Source organism: Perna viridis, chromosome 1 (genome assembly GCF_037379345.1).
Source record: "Perna viridis isolate PV_CMFRI_1.1 ecotype Kerala chromosome 1, ASM3737934v1, whole genome shotgun sequence".
Lineage (NCBI taxonomy): Eukaryota > Metazoa > Mollusca > Bivalvia > Mytilida > Mytilidae > Perna > Perna viridis.
Window position 1 is genome coordinate 46,946,287 of NC_142445.1, and position 16,372 is coordinate 46,962,658.

The window sequence follows — 16,372 nt, forward strand, 5'->3', positions numbered from 1 at the left end:
TCTTGTTTCTATTTTTAGATAATAACGGAAAGTCGTAGTTAATTAATGTAGTTTTGCCTCTAAGAAAGGGGTTTAAGATTTCATCAACAAGTTTGAAAAAAAAATGTATATTTATATTAATTAACAGAGGTAGCATTCAGAAATATATAAAAGTTGTAGTAAGAATTGGTTCAATGCGGGTTTTCCGTTCGATTCACGGTCATAGGAATTCCAGTTTTTTTATTTGTGATTACCACATAGGGGAAGTCTTTCAAGGCAAAATTAAGGTAAGATGCTGCTTAATGATATGGTTAAACTTACTTTTTTAAAATTACGATGCATACATATTGTCGCCTCTATGTAATGGCTAGTCTACGATCAAAAAGCTAAAGAAGTTCATCGAGACTGGTACTATAAATGATTCATATTATGGTGACGAATGCAGAATTTTTTTAAATTATCTTTTCTTTGACATAAGTAGCATAAGCGATAAATGTAATATATCCCATTGTATAAACAAGAAAGTCAATAGGGAGAGGGTATTTGATGGGGTTATAGGTAGATTTTCAGGATCCTTTCCTGCTAATTTTCTGAGCAATCTCGATTGGTAAGTGCTACAATTTCCAGTATAACAGATTTCTACAAATTGTTCACCTACCTCGCTGAAAGAGCAATTGAGTCTGCTCAGAAAATTATCACCAAAGCGTGTAAGGGGCTTCAAGTTAATTAATAAAAGGCCTCATATGTCTACATAAAACAAACAAAACAAAAGGCAAAAACCCATACCAAAATATGATAAATAATTTTCTAGCTATAAGTTTTGAAATGAATAGTAAAATAAACAAAACGAAAAACAACCCCCCCCTAAACATATGACAATAATATTTTTTTTTCCTAGCTATAAGTATTGAAATGAATAATCTGACCACCCACTAACAATCCGACGGTCGTCTTCTTAAATTAAGTGTAGAAACCAGATAGGATCTTTTGAAATCTTGTGCTGTCTTCTACATCAATATCGAACTATTTTAAACATCATGTATTTTCCTTCCGACCTCAACACAAGAGAGTCTGAGATGAATAACACTGGAAAGACGATTAATGATTATACTAAAAACACGCTGGGTATACAAAAGGATAAATAAAAAACACACTGGATACAAAAGGATAGATAAAAAACATGCTGGATACAAAAGGATAGATAAAAACACGTTGGGTACAAAATGAAAGATAAAAACACGCTGGGTACAAAAGGATAGATAAAAAACACGCTGGATACAAAAGGATAGATAAAAACACGCTGGGTACTAAAGGATAAAAAAAAACACGTTGGGTACAAAATGATAGATAACCAAAATACAAATTTATTAACATCCTTTATTTTACATTTTAAACTAAATGCATTGATTCTTGAAAAATAAATGAATGAAAATTTTCAGTTTTCGAGGAATCGGAAGTAAAATTCATTCCGTTCATGATTGTTCTAAATCAAACAATTTCCTGAGTGAAAAAGTAGTACAATGAACTGTCAATAAAAACACACAAGGAAATAACTATGAAAATCATTCTGTTTTTACTTATAGAAATTAGTTGCAGAATACCTTAATTGAGATGGCCATACATACACTGAGGAATGGACTATGTCGGAGATACTGTTAATCATTACTACAGCTTGAGGGATAGATTGGGACAAGGGGCATTCTCCTGTGTTTATTTAGGATTTAATAAGGTATGTTCTGCAACTGTAATACTATAATTATTTTTCTTGGGTATACAGGTGTCAGTCAGTCTGTCCGTCCGCCTGTATATCTGTCTATCTATCTTTCTGCCTGATATCCATGACATTGTCCGCAACTCCTTCATTACTGACCGAAAGTTCATACAGTGTTAATCATTAAATGGAATCATAATGCTGTATTGCTAGAAGTTTCTGTCTAAAAAGTTGCGAAAGATGTGTTTGATAAGCGTAGACATCAAATATGCTGTAACAAGGATATAAACCCCCAAGAGGACAGTTTTGTTTTGTCAAATTTAAGACGATAAAAGATAATACTTTTTAATATTGTATCAATCTGAACTGATATAGAATAAATTGGGCTTTTTCCGATTTCCTCATTAATAATTCATTTCCATTTTTTTTAATTGTGTGCGTTTATTGTATGTTTTCGTTTGTTTGTTTGTTGTTTTGTTTTGTTTTTGTTGTTCTTAAAATACATCTAGTATATTTTCATCATTAATTGTAAATATATAATGATTAGTGTTGTAAGAAGTTTGGCTACTTTTAGTTGGTAAACTGCGTTTATTTCTAATTGTAGATAACTGGAGAGAAAAGAGCATTGAAAGTTCCAAGAAGAGTAGGTATAGACAAGGCAACTCAACGAGAAACAGATGCTTTGCTGTCATTGAAGCATAAGAACATCGTTCAGTTGTATGGCATCGAAGATGAGGTAAGTTCTGATTTTTGAAAATTCGAAATTTCTGCTTATTATTTTAAACAAAGCTGAGAAGTTAAGAAAGGGAAAAATTAACTGTAAAATAAAGAACGGGGTAAATACATGTAAAATATTTCCATTAAGTTCTTGCTTTGTGTTTATGAAACTTCGATGAGTAATATAAGTTTAAAGTAATCTCAATAGTTATAAAAAAATCTGTCTTTAGAGAAAACTAAACTTACACAATGTTACATGGCAAAATGCATAAAATATGTAATATTGATTGATATTCAATAAAGTTTTGAGACACTTATATTGGTATGCATGCAAGTTAACTTCTCAGTTGTTTTTCTCTTAAGATGGCATCGAGTAAAACAGTTATTGTGATGGAATATTGCTCTGGTGGGAGTCTACAAAACATGCTTCAGGAACCAGAATATATGAGAGGGTTACCAGATATCATATATCGAATTTTACTGACCCATCTAGGTGTGTTACTAGATCATTGTTACATGTTGTAATTCTATTTTTAGACGCCTATCTTTAGTGACATGAATTGCTATTGTTCTACATGCCTCACACGTCCCGGTAGATAACTACTTAAGTTACATCAACGACAAAAACATACTGATATTTTTAAGAACTTTTTAATTGTCATTTTTTAATTTGCCAATCATGCGTTTCACTTCAGATCTACTTTAATATGCTTTTAAACTTGATTACAAAGTAAATCAATTACACCAATGTATACCTGTCAATCAGTGTACTTCTTCCTGATTCTTTCTTTTCACTAAGGTTATCAGATAAAAGTCAAGTGCTTCCCAAGGTGTTTCTTAAAAGAAGATCTGATATTGAATGTACAGGCATTAATTGACATTTTGTTTAGATTGGATCCTTGTTTTAAATTTATTAGGGCATTAAATTATACAATTTTTGTGGCTAATCTCCTGTAATAAATATAAACGGATAAAACTCATGCAGTCGTGCTCTTCTGTACTCCAAGAGAATCTACGGTCTGTCCCTTTTATAGACGTTAATGTGTTAAACCGCTATGTTGGTCTGAGCCAGCTCTGGAAGAGCGAATCCTGATCGATACTGTAGAAGGACAGATTTTATGAAACCTGACTATACTTAATTCTTAATCTTTCTAGAATCATTGTGTTCTTTGTTTCTTTTAAGCAAAGCATATGAATTTGATAGATCACTGCACCCAATTTTTGGAACGATTCTAATCGCCAAAATGTAGAACCCGTCCCGCTTTAGGGTCTTCAAAGAATATTAGATACTACTACTGTGGAGTTTTTTAATGTCCTTGACTACCCTATCGGGTCTCGCTCGGATGACCAAATATTAGATAGATCTATATCTACAATATATACACTTTCAGGTTACATGTAAATTTAGTGAAGTTTTTGTAACACAAGATTTTTCGAAACTTTTCAGCTGCTGGTCTGAAGGAATTACACTCTAAAGACTTTGTTCATAGAGATATTAAGCCAGCTAATATACTTATTACCAAATCAGTGCCAAATGTGTAAGTCTCATAGTCACCCAATATACCGTTACATGTGTACCACGTGTATAATGTTAGACGCCTTATAGATGATTACATTTTTTTTGTCAAACACAGTATAGTGTGAAGCTAGTAGTTTTCTCAGTATACAAAATTTCGTAAAATACACACCAAAAAGACATAAATAAAATAAAATAAAATGAAAATAAATTGAATAACTAGAAATAAAGTGCGGAAAATTGTACACGCAAAAGTCATTTCTCAATATAAAACTTATCTTATTCTTTCTGAAACGGCGAAATAAATTCGATGAGCTTGGCAACCATAGGATAAATAAAACTTTTACGTTAAAGAATTTTTTTATTATGACTTAGTATTCCGTCAACAACTTATCTCATTCAAAGAAATGCATGTACTTGAACCATATACAATGTCCAACTAAAATATAACATCTTATGTCACACAACAAATAATTAAGTGTATGCTATATTGAATCAATTATATGATAAAACAAAACATATCTAAAATATCAAAGTAACCAGATGCCTTAAGCGTTTCACGTAAGCAGATATATATGTGTAGTAATTCTTATTTCAGTCTGACATATTAAAATGAATAAAGTTCGAGTACAGGTGTATTATTTATATAATCTTTTATGTACATTTTAGACTAACCTTTAAAATCTCAGATTTTGGATCCTCGAGACAAAATCATTCTCAGATAGATGAAGAAATGTTCCTTTCGTTGGCCGGAACAGAGGAATACCTGGTAATTTTTATGTATTTTGTTAATTGAACTAAGATATTCGATGGATTTCTGCTATTATGAACGAGTCTGAAGACTTTGTTATAGTATTTCAAAACTAGAATATTTTTTAAAAAGTTCAATTTTAAAAAGTGTGGGAAAATGTTCACTATTCTACAGTCTATATGACGCTAAATTGGATTTTATCAATGATACCTAAATTAAGGTTAGGTGTGTGTATATATTGAGAGTTCAGAAAGTATAAAAAGTTAACTGTTTTACACAGCCACAAGAAGAACAGATCTTCATTATTACATGGTACGTCTCATTCATTAAAAGGTACTGTTTTTTTTTTAATTTTTGCAGCATCCGTTACTGTACAAAGGAGCATTTATACAGAAATCACCCCATGTCAAAGCTAACTCTTGTGTAGATAAGTGGGCATTAGGAGTAACTTTGTTCCATGCTGCTACAGGCGATGTTCCTTTCAAACCATACGGCGGAGCAAGGAAAAATAGGCAAACTATGTAGGTTCTCAATTTATTTTTTCTAAAAACTGAAATATTAGAAAGATGTTGCGGTAGTTAGGCAAAAATAAATAATAAAAAAACTAAGGCATAAATAAGTTTCTTAATTGTCAAAAGTAGTTTAAGCTTATATTTCTGAACTTTAGAAATAAAACTCTCCCGCAAACGAAGTTTGGGGGTTTAAAGTTTCACCATGTCTGTCTGTCCGTCCGTCTGTCTGTCCTCCTGTCCAAACTATTTTCTACGCAACTTTCATAATTGTAATGAAGCTTTGTGGAATGTAATATAAACAGATTTAGATGTACATATTGTCAGGAAATGACGGCTAATGGACTTCAGCGTTTTTTAATAAAAGATTAATCAAGAGAACCAAGATTCTAGCGAAAAAAAACTGGGTAAATCTTGGTAAGATGCGTTGTCCGCAACTCCTCTCAACGACTTGCAGGATTGTTATGGAACTCAATAGAGTATTAGATAACCATATGGAGATGTGTAATTGTGAATTTGTGTTTGGACAAAAATTGTAGAAATGACGACTGTTGGATTTAAGCGTTTTTCAACAAAATCTGTTTGATGTGTTGTCCGAAACTCCTCCTCAACGCCTTCAGGATTGTTATGAAACTTAACTGGTTGTTAAATTACTATATTGTGATGTGATATAGTCAGGAATTTTTGTCAGAACAAATATTGTATTCACGACTTGCATGATTGTTATGAAACCCAATGAAGCGCTAGGTTACCATATATAGATGGTTTTGTACATACTGTTAGGAATTTCATATTCTGTCATATTCTGTTATTGTGTTAAAAATAGTACTGGTAGCTGTTTGGAGTTAGGTGTTTCAGAAATGGCAGCAAATTTTGTGTCGAAAATGCTTAGTCTATCCACCATGAAAATTGTGTCAAATATGAATCATATGTCATATTTGTTCCCAAATATACAGGGTACAACAGGCTTGGGGTATTAGTCCGTTTGGAGTAATGTCTGATTAAATGGTTTTTTTTCTCGAATGTGCACATTTAAAAAGTATATTGATGGTATTTGACAGTCACACTTATTGACGACAATTCGTGTAAATTCATTGTAAGTACAAACATGAGGATGTCAGTTATAATGGTAAATCTTAATTCTTATAATGAAGGTATTTTTATGGTTTATCATAGGTTTTTAATGATTAGCCAAAAACCGCGAGGCAGGATAAGTGGAGTTCAGGAAACGGAACACGGAAAAATTCAATGGAGTTCTGAATTCCCCAATACTTGTAACTTGTCAAGGTAATATAAAAATAAACGAAATCTTTTAAATAGTAAATGAAACAAAAGGCGAACTAAAAATAAACTCACAAAAACTTTCATTGCAATTAAATTAATATGTTTGAGGTCAGTGGTGTTCTCGGGAAGTTAAAAAGACCTGTTAAAAATCTTTTTTTTTTCGGAAACTGCAAGATAAAATTACGAATAACGGAAAATAACTTCATGTTTTGTGCAAAATTGTACATATAACAACACAAAATAATTTTTGTTATTTATTTGAACTTCCTCGTATATATGTATACAATATCCTTAATAGATTTGATCATTTAAATATAGAGAATAAGGAAGTTTCTGAAAAACATCCTAAATCAGGAAGTCCATTGAATTAGGTCATCATGTTCAAAATTTGTATTAGCTACACCTCATCAAAGAATATGTGTTGTACTATTGTTTTAGAATGAATGGACATTTTTATCTGGTTTCCCCGTCTTTTCTATTTTTATATACATGTCAGTCTAAATAAATTTCTGTTAATAATACATTGTATATATGTAAAATAAAAACACACCAGATATGGATATCTTTGAATAAGGCATATGACTTGCATTTTTGCATTTAATTTTGAGGTGGAAGGAGGCATTTCCAAAGAATTCAAATCATAATTAATATCAATTTGTACGATTTTATCCATTACAAAAAATGTATGAAGAATTGCGCCTCAATTAGATTTCAGACGCGTCTTCTGATTTTACGTATAAACTAAACAAATATTTGGTAGGGAAAAAATCAATGGTTACGGTTATTAAACTTTTTTTACTACACCGCAAATATAAATTAATCCAAGGTAATATACATAAATTTACAGTGGAATGAGGGGCAGAATGACACCAATTATGTCAGGGCTGATGGAAGGTGACAATTCTCACCAATGGTCATATGAAACATTTTTCCAAGAAGTAGATCTGATAGAAAGAGCGGTTCCAGTTCATGTTTTAAATATGTGCAATTTTCAATACAATACTATTTACCTGAACCCATATGACCGGTAAGTATTGAATGGTTCTGGTTCATTTTCAGTAGAGTATTATTGTAGATTTAATTTAAAACTGGAGAAGATTCGTAAGGCTACATAAAGTATAGGACTTTAAACTTCCAAATTAACACTAGGAAAGACGACTTTCTAACACTTCTTTTCGCTTACATTTGAAAAAAAAAGCCTGCCTTTTCATTTTTGATTTTTGAATTGTGAAAAAAATATAATACGTCCACAAAATATTTGCGGTCGAATGATGGGATCATGCTGTCGTCATCGTTGTCATCGTCACCCGTAGTCACGTGATGTTCTGACAATAACTTGGGTAAAAGAGACATCGTTGATTATGTATTAAAAGATGTCAGATCACAAGAGGAAAGCTGGAATTGGTTTTTTTTGGTTTTTGACATAAACCTTTTAGGAATGAAGGTGCAGAAAGGGAAGGACCGGAAATAAGCATTTTCTGGATGTCCTTAAAGTATAAAACATTTAATTGAGATCCAAAAGCTGTGCTGTATCAAACTAGAATTAATGGTGTATTCATAAATTCCTTAACTGTTAGGGTTGTTACTGTGCGGTCCCATCAAGTTTCACCGTCCAAAATACTCCAGTAAGTATGTGACTTTTTTAGCCAGCAAATGTTGTTTAAAATAATTAAAAAAAAATGTATGTTAGTATGCGAGAATGAAGCATAAAAAACGGCTAAGTTGAAAGTTAAAGCACAGAGGCCACGGTTAGAACGGAAAACGGGATACGTGTACTCATGACCCACATACAAAAGACCAGACTTTAAAACATACACAAAATACCATTAATAACACTATTGAGTAAGAATATACACCCAGAACTAGAACCACTTTTATGGGGCCAGTCTCTGTAAGAATCAGGCAGTGGGTGAAGCATGATATGAAAAAGACCCACCAATATGAAAGTTTATTTTTAAATTGCACCAAAGAAAAGAGACGAGATTTTTCATATCATGTTCGTAAATTGAGTTATAGTTTCATTGAAATGCAATGAAAATGAACATTTCAAAGGTAGATAACTCTGTCAAAAACCTTAATTTTCTAACATTCTATTGAAATTTTCTGAGCAAATCCAGTGGTGCTGAGATCATAATGTTCTTTTCAAATAGAAGAAGCGTGTCAGATTTGTTGGGTTCTGATATGTATGTTTCTGATTTTTTCCCACTTTGACTGATTCTTACAAAAAAACTTACACTTAGTACAAAGAATGCAAAGATAAAGTTTCTGCATTTAAGTAGCAGTCTTTATAAAAATCAGACAGGAGGTGATTCATGCATGTCAAAAACCCATCAAATTCAGTTTTATTTCTTGTTCAGAAATAGTCTTTGGTCACATAGTAGTAGCCCGTATTAGTTTTTCATTTGGTGGTTGCGCTTTTGAGATAAAATTTATATAGATTGTACATGAAATTGGCACTTTGCAAGAGTTTTCGTTCTTGATTTTAGTGGGAGATAAATGTATGATTTTTTTAAAAGTGCAGATCTAAATACAGAAATAATTATCGCTATGTGAAAATATTGCATGATATAGACTTAATAAGCATTGTTTGTTTGGTCGGTTTTTCTACACCATGAATTACTTTACCATAGGCTGTGTCTGAATGAGACTGGTACTTAAATATGTACAAGAATGTTGGTAAAATGCTGTAGAGACTTTAACCGATGAAATGTGCAATTTCAGATTTAATTAGATTAGGTCTACATTTGTTTTATATGTTTCAAATTTTCTTGTTAGGTTGTCGTTATTATATGAAATGATAGCAACAGAGACAGACATAGCAAGGCGTTACCAAGTATTGTTATTTGAAAATAAACATCTGGACAATATAGTCAACGTCGACACTACTGTTAAACAGTTACCTAATACTACGGAGGAAAAACCAATTCTTTTGTTTTCGACTATTGATAATGATATTTATAACTCTTCAAGTATTCAAAATGGTAAGTTTCAGTCTTAGTTTCGTATCAAAACGAACAAATCGTGATCACTCATACTATAGATTAAATATAAATGATGTGTTTCAACAAATAGGAAACATTTCCTAGTTCCTTTTTACTACTAAGTGAATTGATACCGTTATTTCCATAAATTTCATTTTGTAATTTGAACATCACGACTCATTTATAAATGTAAATGCACGTGAACATGAGACACCAGGCAGTGTATTTTATGCAGAAGAAGCGTTAGTTTTAAGCAACATTACTGAGATTGATCGTACAGGTCAAATACTTACTTACCATGATACAAATATTAAAACTGTTACAGTAAATGATCTCGTAGGTTTTTCAACTGACAACCTTCAAAATTTCCACATGCACATTTATGAAATTTGTCCGTTTTTTTTTTAGAGATTTTGAATTATTTTTGCAAACTAATATATTAAAATTAATGGCTCCGTGATGTTATTCCTTAAACTGGAAGGAACAAATTTACCTTGTTTTATTGATTAGTAATAAATCAATTTATTATAATACTACATGTCAATTTGCCGTATTTTGATTTCTATTTAGTTTAATTCGAGGGTAATACGAGGGTAATATTCTGCTCTATCAGAGGATAATGCTTTTATCTCTTATCCTCTCGTGAAAATGGAACGTTCAGTATGATAAATTAATCAACATATAACTAAGATGTTGATAGAGTAGTTTATTCCCCCCCCCCCCCATCCCCTGAAAACACATTGTTCCCCCTCGGCTACCCCTCAGGTTGACAATGATTTTCTCGAGTTAAAAAAAACTGCTCTGTCACCTTCCTAAGCTTTATGTTATTTATATAATATCACACAATGCTGATTATAGTAGAGACTTATAATTTCATCGATATCCACTAAAAATGAAAATACCGAGGGCAGATAACTCTGTAAAAAAAATCTCATTTTTCTAACGTTCGTTTGAAAAATTTCTAAACAAACCCAATGATGGAGAGATCAATTAGGGGCATTTTCAAATAAAGAATGCATACTTGGGTGATATTATATTGTCAGATCGGTGGGTTTTTGACATGCATGTTTCCGATTTTCCCCATTTGCCTGATTCTTTCAAATACTTAGACTATAAAAATACAAACAAAAATACATAATGACTATGGTATTAATCATATCAAAACGGAAATGGAAAAAAAAATATTCTTTTGTATGTATATTTTGAAAGAAATATCGTCTCTTGACAATGCCAATCTAAGAAACGAAGTTCTAGTCAAAGTTGGCAGAAGAGCGGCATGTATTATAGCAGATCTATGTAAAGCGGTTAAAGAAATCCATAGAGCAAAGCAAAGTGTTCACAAATTTATTGATATTTCAAGGTAATTATAGACTATGCATTTATGCAGAAATTAATGTTAAATGTTGTAAATCATTAAGGCACATCAACAGAACTATTGAAAATGAAGAAAAAGAGAAGAACATTGGAAAGTTTATAATGTTATATTTTTCTCATATTTGCTGACTGGAGACCAACCAATTGCAATTTAAACCAGTAATTTTCAAGAGGTCACATTAATAAAAAAAATATATTTTGAGTTGAATTACATCTTAAAAAAAATACCCATATTTTTTTTTTATTAAAGATCAAAATATATCTAGCATCAACCGTTTTTATTAGCGAGGGAAATCTTGTCGCGAAAAAAAAATAAATGTTCCAAATTTTGGGAAAAGAAGATATTCACTCATCCATTGAAAAAAAAATTATATTTTATTATAATATTATATTTTTCTCATATTTGCTGACTGGAGACCAACCAATTGCAATTTAAACCAGTAATTTTCGAGAGGTCACATTAATAAAAAAAAACATATTTTGAGTTGAATTACATCTTCAAAAAAAATACCCATATTTTTTTTTTATTAAAGATCAAAATATATCTAGCATCAACCGTTTTTATTAGCGAGGGAAATCTTGTCGCGAAAAAAAAAATAAATGTTCCAAATTTTGGGAAAAGAAGATATTCACTCATCCATTGAAAAAAAAATTATATTTTATCCATTAATTTACAAGACATATTTTCAAGTAGAAATATTAATTTTGGTTGCTGCTGAAATATAAATAAAAGTTTTGAGCTTGCGCAGAAAAATTCTTATTTGACATCAAATCTCGGCTCCCTTCAGAATAAAAATTGTCGGTGCCTTACTCCACAAATAAGAAATTTGACAAACGTATTGACTTACCACCTGTTTAATTCTTTGGTGAATTTGAATTGTAGTAATGATTTAACTTCATGATAAAGATAGTGATTTTTCGAGTGTTACTTGTGTTTTTTTTATTATTCACACTGTGAAATAAATGCGGTAATTTCTCCCGCAAAAAAGTCCCAACACGAATATCATCCTGCATATTACAATCTTTAAAAATCTGTTGAAAATGCACCCAATTAGGGAAAATCTATGCGATAAAAAAGATAATCAAAAAGCGAATAACCAAATTATAATCACTCGTGCCGAGATCGCTTAAGTATTTAACATGCAAAAATCCGCACAATCGTTACGTTCTTCGACACTGGTGATCATGCTCGGTTATTCACTCTTTCAAATTAATATCTTTATTTCACACCTGCATCTTTTTCAGTCAATTCAAGATTTAGCGTTTCCAACTTTAGCAGGTAAAGTAATATTGATTACATTGCAAAGTTTCTGCTCTTGACGCCTACTTACTATTTCAGAGACAAAAATGAGGCTAAACATAAAGAAGTAAAGAAAGATTTTCATTTAATGTCTTTAATTGCCGATGAAAAATTATCACGGTTGACGACAAACTCCGTCTCACTGGGATCAATTCAACAAGACTGTCCTCTAAAATTAAGAGAATCTTCTTCCTATAGTGCTTTGTCACCAATCCTGCAAGGTTGTTCGCTGAAAGCAAGAGGATCTTCATTCAGCTCAACGTCACAGGTAGATAAAAACTTATTTCATCAAAGTAAGATTTGAATATAAAATGCTTCATTTTGCAAACTGACTAAAGAAGAAAGACGAAAAAATGTTTCGAATTGCATGTATGAAGAAATAAGTAAAATAAATACAAGTAAAGATACCCTGTTCGATTGTTGTTAATTTATCAAACAATATTATATGACAAAACTTGTAAAATAATAATCATAATAATAACAAATGAGTTTTTTTTCTTGTAGATTCATCATGTAAAAGAACATATACGCGATGCTTTATTAAACACTGATAGGCTGCTACGGGATAGCTTGAGATCGAGACAGCTTGGACATAAAACATTGTGTACACCTGAATGGTAATTTATTAAATATTTTGACGGTTACCAAATTGCTATAAGAAGGAGAGGAAAGAAAGACATCACATTTATTTAAGGATGGGTTTTAAAATATAGACCAAATGAAAACCACATGTTCTTATAAATATTTCTACTATGTAAACAAACTTTTCTGTTCAGATTTATATTAATTAGATAACAATAAACAGGAAACAATGCTTTAAAAATCTGAAATGTATATATTAATATTTATATGTTTTTTAGTGTCGACACCTTGGCAAACTATCTCAAGAGTGCGAAAGAAACTCTTGCAGATATTCTTAAGTACGGTGCATCACGGGAAAAATCACAATTAGACGTCATTCGTAACAAAAATTTACGGTGAGTTATCGTAGTCAATTGTTTTCTCTTACTTTGTGTATTGAGATTTACTTAATTATGACTAGAGAAAACCTTTTCAGAAATTCTATATATAAAAGAGATACGTGTTGATATGGTAATATACTTGAACTTTGGAAGGCTGGTTATGACATAAAAGCACGAAGAGAGTTCACTAACGTGCAATTTATCAACTATATCACAGTTAATTTGCGCTTCACAAACGGTTAATTGATTATGCAAATAGAATTTGATTGAAATTCGCTACAAACCTACTATGTGTACTTGATTTATGAACGACCCTTGTTCAAACAAAGAATTGATTATTTTCAGGGATACCATTTTGAATTTAGTTTATAGAGCTAAAAATCATTGGACAATAAATTGTGAATGTGATAAAAGAATGTACCTCAATAGTGTACAGGATTCTTTAAGGTATATGTGCTTTGTTATGTGTAAATACATATTCAGATTACACGTACCGGAGAAATGCTTTAGAGGAGAAAACAAATTATCTAATACATTCAATAAAATCGGCAGTCAACAAAGGCAGATCAGAAACAATAAAACAGCAACAAAAATAACAACAGAAATCGAATAATTAAAATTCCCCTGAATGTACATGATTAAGTAAACATTCAATTTTCTTTAATCAAAGTAAATTACTGAGTGTACGTTTGTATAAATATTTTAAAATGCTATTTTATTGAAATATTTTAGAAAACTTGAATCCATTATAATTAACTAAAATATCTTAAATTTCAGAATGGAATTGAATATAAGTGAAAATCTCCGAGAACTAACAAGAAACTTGGAAGAGTTTAAAGATGTGTTAACAATTAGAAATGATGTATGTATTTAATTAAGGCTTTAAGACTCCGTGTTTTAAATCAGAGTGCCAAACAGTGGTCAGATTTTTCTCGTCCATCAATTAGTCCATTTGTTCGTCCTTCCATCTGTTCATTTTAGAAAACATAAACTTCTGTATGCTTCAACTTTAATCTTGTCGCTCACAAAAGCTTGTATTGTTTGCTCATTCAATTTTTGGGTACCTCCACCCTTGTGATTATATTTTTTGTGTTGTTTTTAATCAAATTAATTATCCTGTAATTATTAAGCAACTATATGCACACTTAGTGATATAACAGAATTCATTGCAAAGTCTACATAGGGAAAAGTACTCCAAAAAGGATCTGTAAAAAGCATATTTTCCGGATGTTTACGGATCAATTGAGAAAACATTTCTTTTTTTTAAAAAGTACCACTAAGTGCCATACTACAAAATAAAGCCTTGGATTCCGTGCAACATGTATTGATATCAAGAATGTTAACGAAACGTTATGCATTTTAGGAACGAAAAGTTTGGCAAAATGTCGGCAGATGTGTCACCATAAAACTGATTCTAAGATGGACGCGTACTAAAGAAATATCTCCTGTTTATGTTGACAACTTTGCAGTTGCATTAACTTGTAACAATTTAATGCTAGCTTCGTTATTTTTCAGGGAGTAGATGGAGATACTCTGAAATTTTCAGTCACCTGTTCGGAAGATGTACAATCGTAAGTGTCTGCCTTTATTGGTTTTTTAGGTATTAAATGGTACGGTTTATACTTAGTAAAATCTGTCAAAAGTATTTAAGTACTCGGTTTTTGCAAGTTAAATCAAGCATAATTGGTATTTGGATTATATTGAAGTGACGATTATAGATTTACTCATCAAAACAGCTTTTTGGAACTAATATATCCAAATTGAGATTTCCTCAAATCCTTGTTCCTCAAATTTTCATTTCATAGATTAGCGATCTAATTAGTTATAATTTGAGTTGAGGAAAAAAGTTAGGGAAAGATTCAATTTGCGTTTTTTTATGAAACCGCGCCTTGTACTGCACTATATATCAATACCTTATGATTTTTTAGAATACTCAAAGAAAGTACTCACTTAGACACAGATGTCTTAATTCATAGCGGGAAGGAATCTTTGAATAGGTGAGTATTTTGGTATTCAAACTCGATATTTAGCTTTATTCAACACTTTGAAATCAACCATGGCTTTTCATAAGAAGAAAGAGAAAACAAGGAGAAAAGAAATGAACATAAAAAAGAACTGAAATTACGAAACCTTAGAGAAAAGTTCACGTAATAATATTGGCATTTAGTAACGCCCTTTTGCATAAAAGCACGTGACCATTGTGCCTTGTTTTTTATTTTTTGTTTGGAAGATGATCATGTTTAAGTGCTAGATAAAGAAGTTTTGATAAATGCCGAAATTTAAGATCTTCATTGATGATGTTTCAAATTTCGATATAAATTGATATTTTTGTATCTTATACGAGTAAAAACAGGAACTCGCTTAACTGCTTTATATTCTAATCATTGTTCGTTGCATTCCGGTATAAGATCCACACAAAATATAACGTGATATGCATCCCTCACACTGTCACGTGAGAGAAATGATCTACAATGGTGGTGCACCTGGTCCATGCTCCCAGGTTTTAGTGGAGTCCGACTTGCTCATTTGCTTTTGTTACTTTGTATGTATGATTTTAGTTATTCTATGTTCTTTGTTGTGTGAGTCTGTTTTCCATGTCTGGTCTTTGTCCCTTGATTAGATTCTTTTGATTACCGCTATAACCTTGGTTCCTTTGATTACTCTTTTATATTTATTTTTGCGGTCTGGAATACGAGAAGTATTACTTTCAACCTCATATTCTATGTATGACGCATTGGCGACAAGGGTTACATTTTTTACATTTTTTGCTATCAAATACATGATATACATCTAATTACACAAAAACACAAGTGTAACATCTACTTTTGACGACAATTCACTGAAGTCATTTCAACTGAAAAGTTCAATCTTTGCTTTATTTTAGGTTTATAAAAGAATCTGACGATTTTGAATCACTGCTTGAGAGTATAAAAATTACAGAGTCCTGAAGATAAATTTTTGTTGAATACGAAAGAAAATGTCTTGTACTGAAATTTGGTGCTAAACTTATGTCTTTCATACGTGGGTTGTGAGATTTCAGATGTGTGTCAGTGTGCATGTCTTGTAGTGGTAGAGAACGCGAACTTTATAGGAATGACACTTTCTCCTTTAACCAAAGCCATATGTGATATGTGTGTGATACTCTTAAAGTCGAAACAATGCTATTGAAATTTTGTCGTCGATTGTTACCTCATTGTCCTAATTTATAGATAAAACTCATTAGATGATATTTTGATAAATGAAATTAAGAATTTATATGATATTTGACATTTTTTACTTATTGTATAC

The 16,372-nt window shown here is 31.3% G+C and overlaps 1 protein-coding gene across 1 annotated transcript; it reads left to right on the forward strand.

The window, feature by feature from the left end:
- Positions 1 to 9: 9 nt before the first annotated feature.
- LOC148629051 (serine/threonine-protein kinase TBK1-like) lies at positions 10 to 16,339 on the forward strand. Its single transcript, XM_088543065.1, has 19 exons — positions 10 to 266; positions 1,563 to 1,708; positions 2,295 to 2,426; positions 2,771 to 2,900; positions 3,855 to 3,945; positions 4,593 to 4,692; positions 5,035 to 5,195; positions 6,360 to 6,470; positions 7,315 to 7,494; positions 9,243 to 9,448; positions 10,658 to 10,808; positions 12,162 to 12,390; positions 12,627 to 12,739; positions 12,983 to 13,099; positions 13,430 to 13,531; positions 13,862 to 13,946; positions 14,600 to 14,655; positions 15,013 to 15,081; positions 15,969 to 16,339. The coding sequence occupies exons 2-19, from the start codon at positions 1,613 to 1,615 to the stop codon at positions 16,030 to 16,032; spliced, it is 2,193 nt and encodes a 730-aa protein (XP_088399191.1). The 5' UTR covers positions 10 to 266; positions 1,563 to 1,612; the 3' UTR covers positions 16,033 to 16,339.
- Positions 16,340 to 16,372: the final 33 nt, after the last annotated feature.

Excerpts from the sequence above, each read along its gene's own strand:
- LOC148629051 (XM_088543065.1), top strand. The coding sequence starts at position 1,613 with ATGGACTATGTCGGAGATACTGTTAATCATTACTACAGCTTGAGGGAT. Across the intron at positions 3,946-4,592 it reads ACCAAATCAGTGCCAAATGT|ACTAACCTTTAAAATCTCAG; the intron begins GTAAGTCTCATA and ends TGTACATTTTAG. Across the intron at positions 13,532-13,861 it reads AGTGTACAGGATTCTTTAAG|AATGGAATTGAATATAAGTG; the intron begins GTATATGTGCTT and ends CTTAAATTTCAG.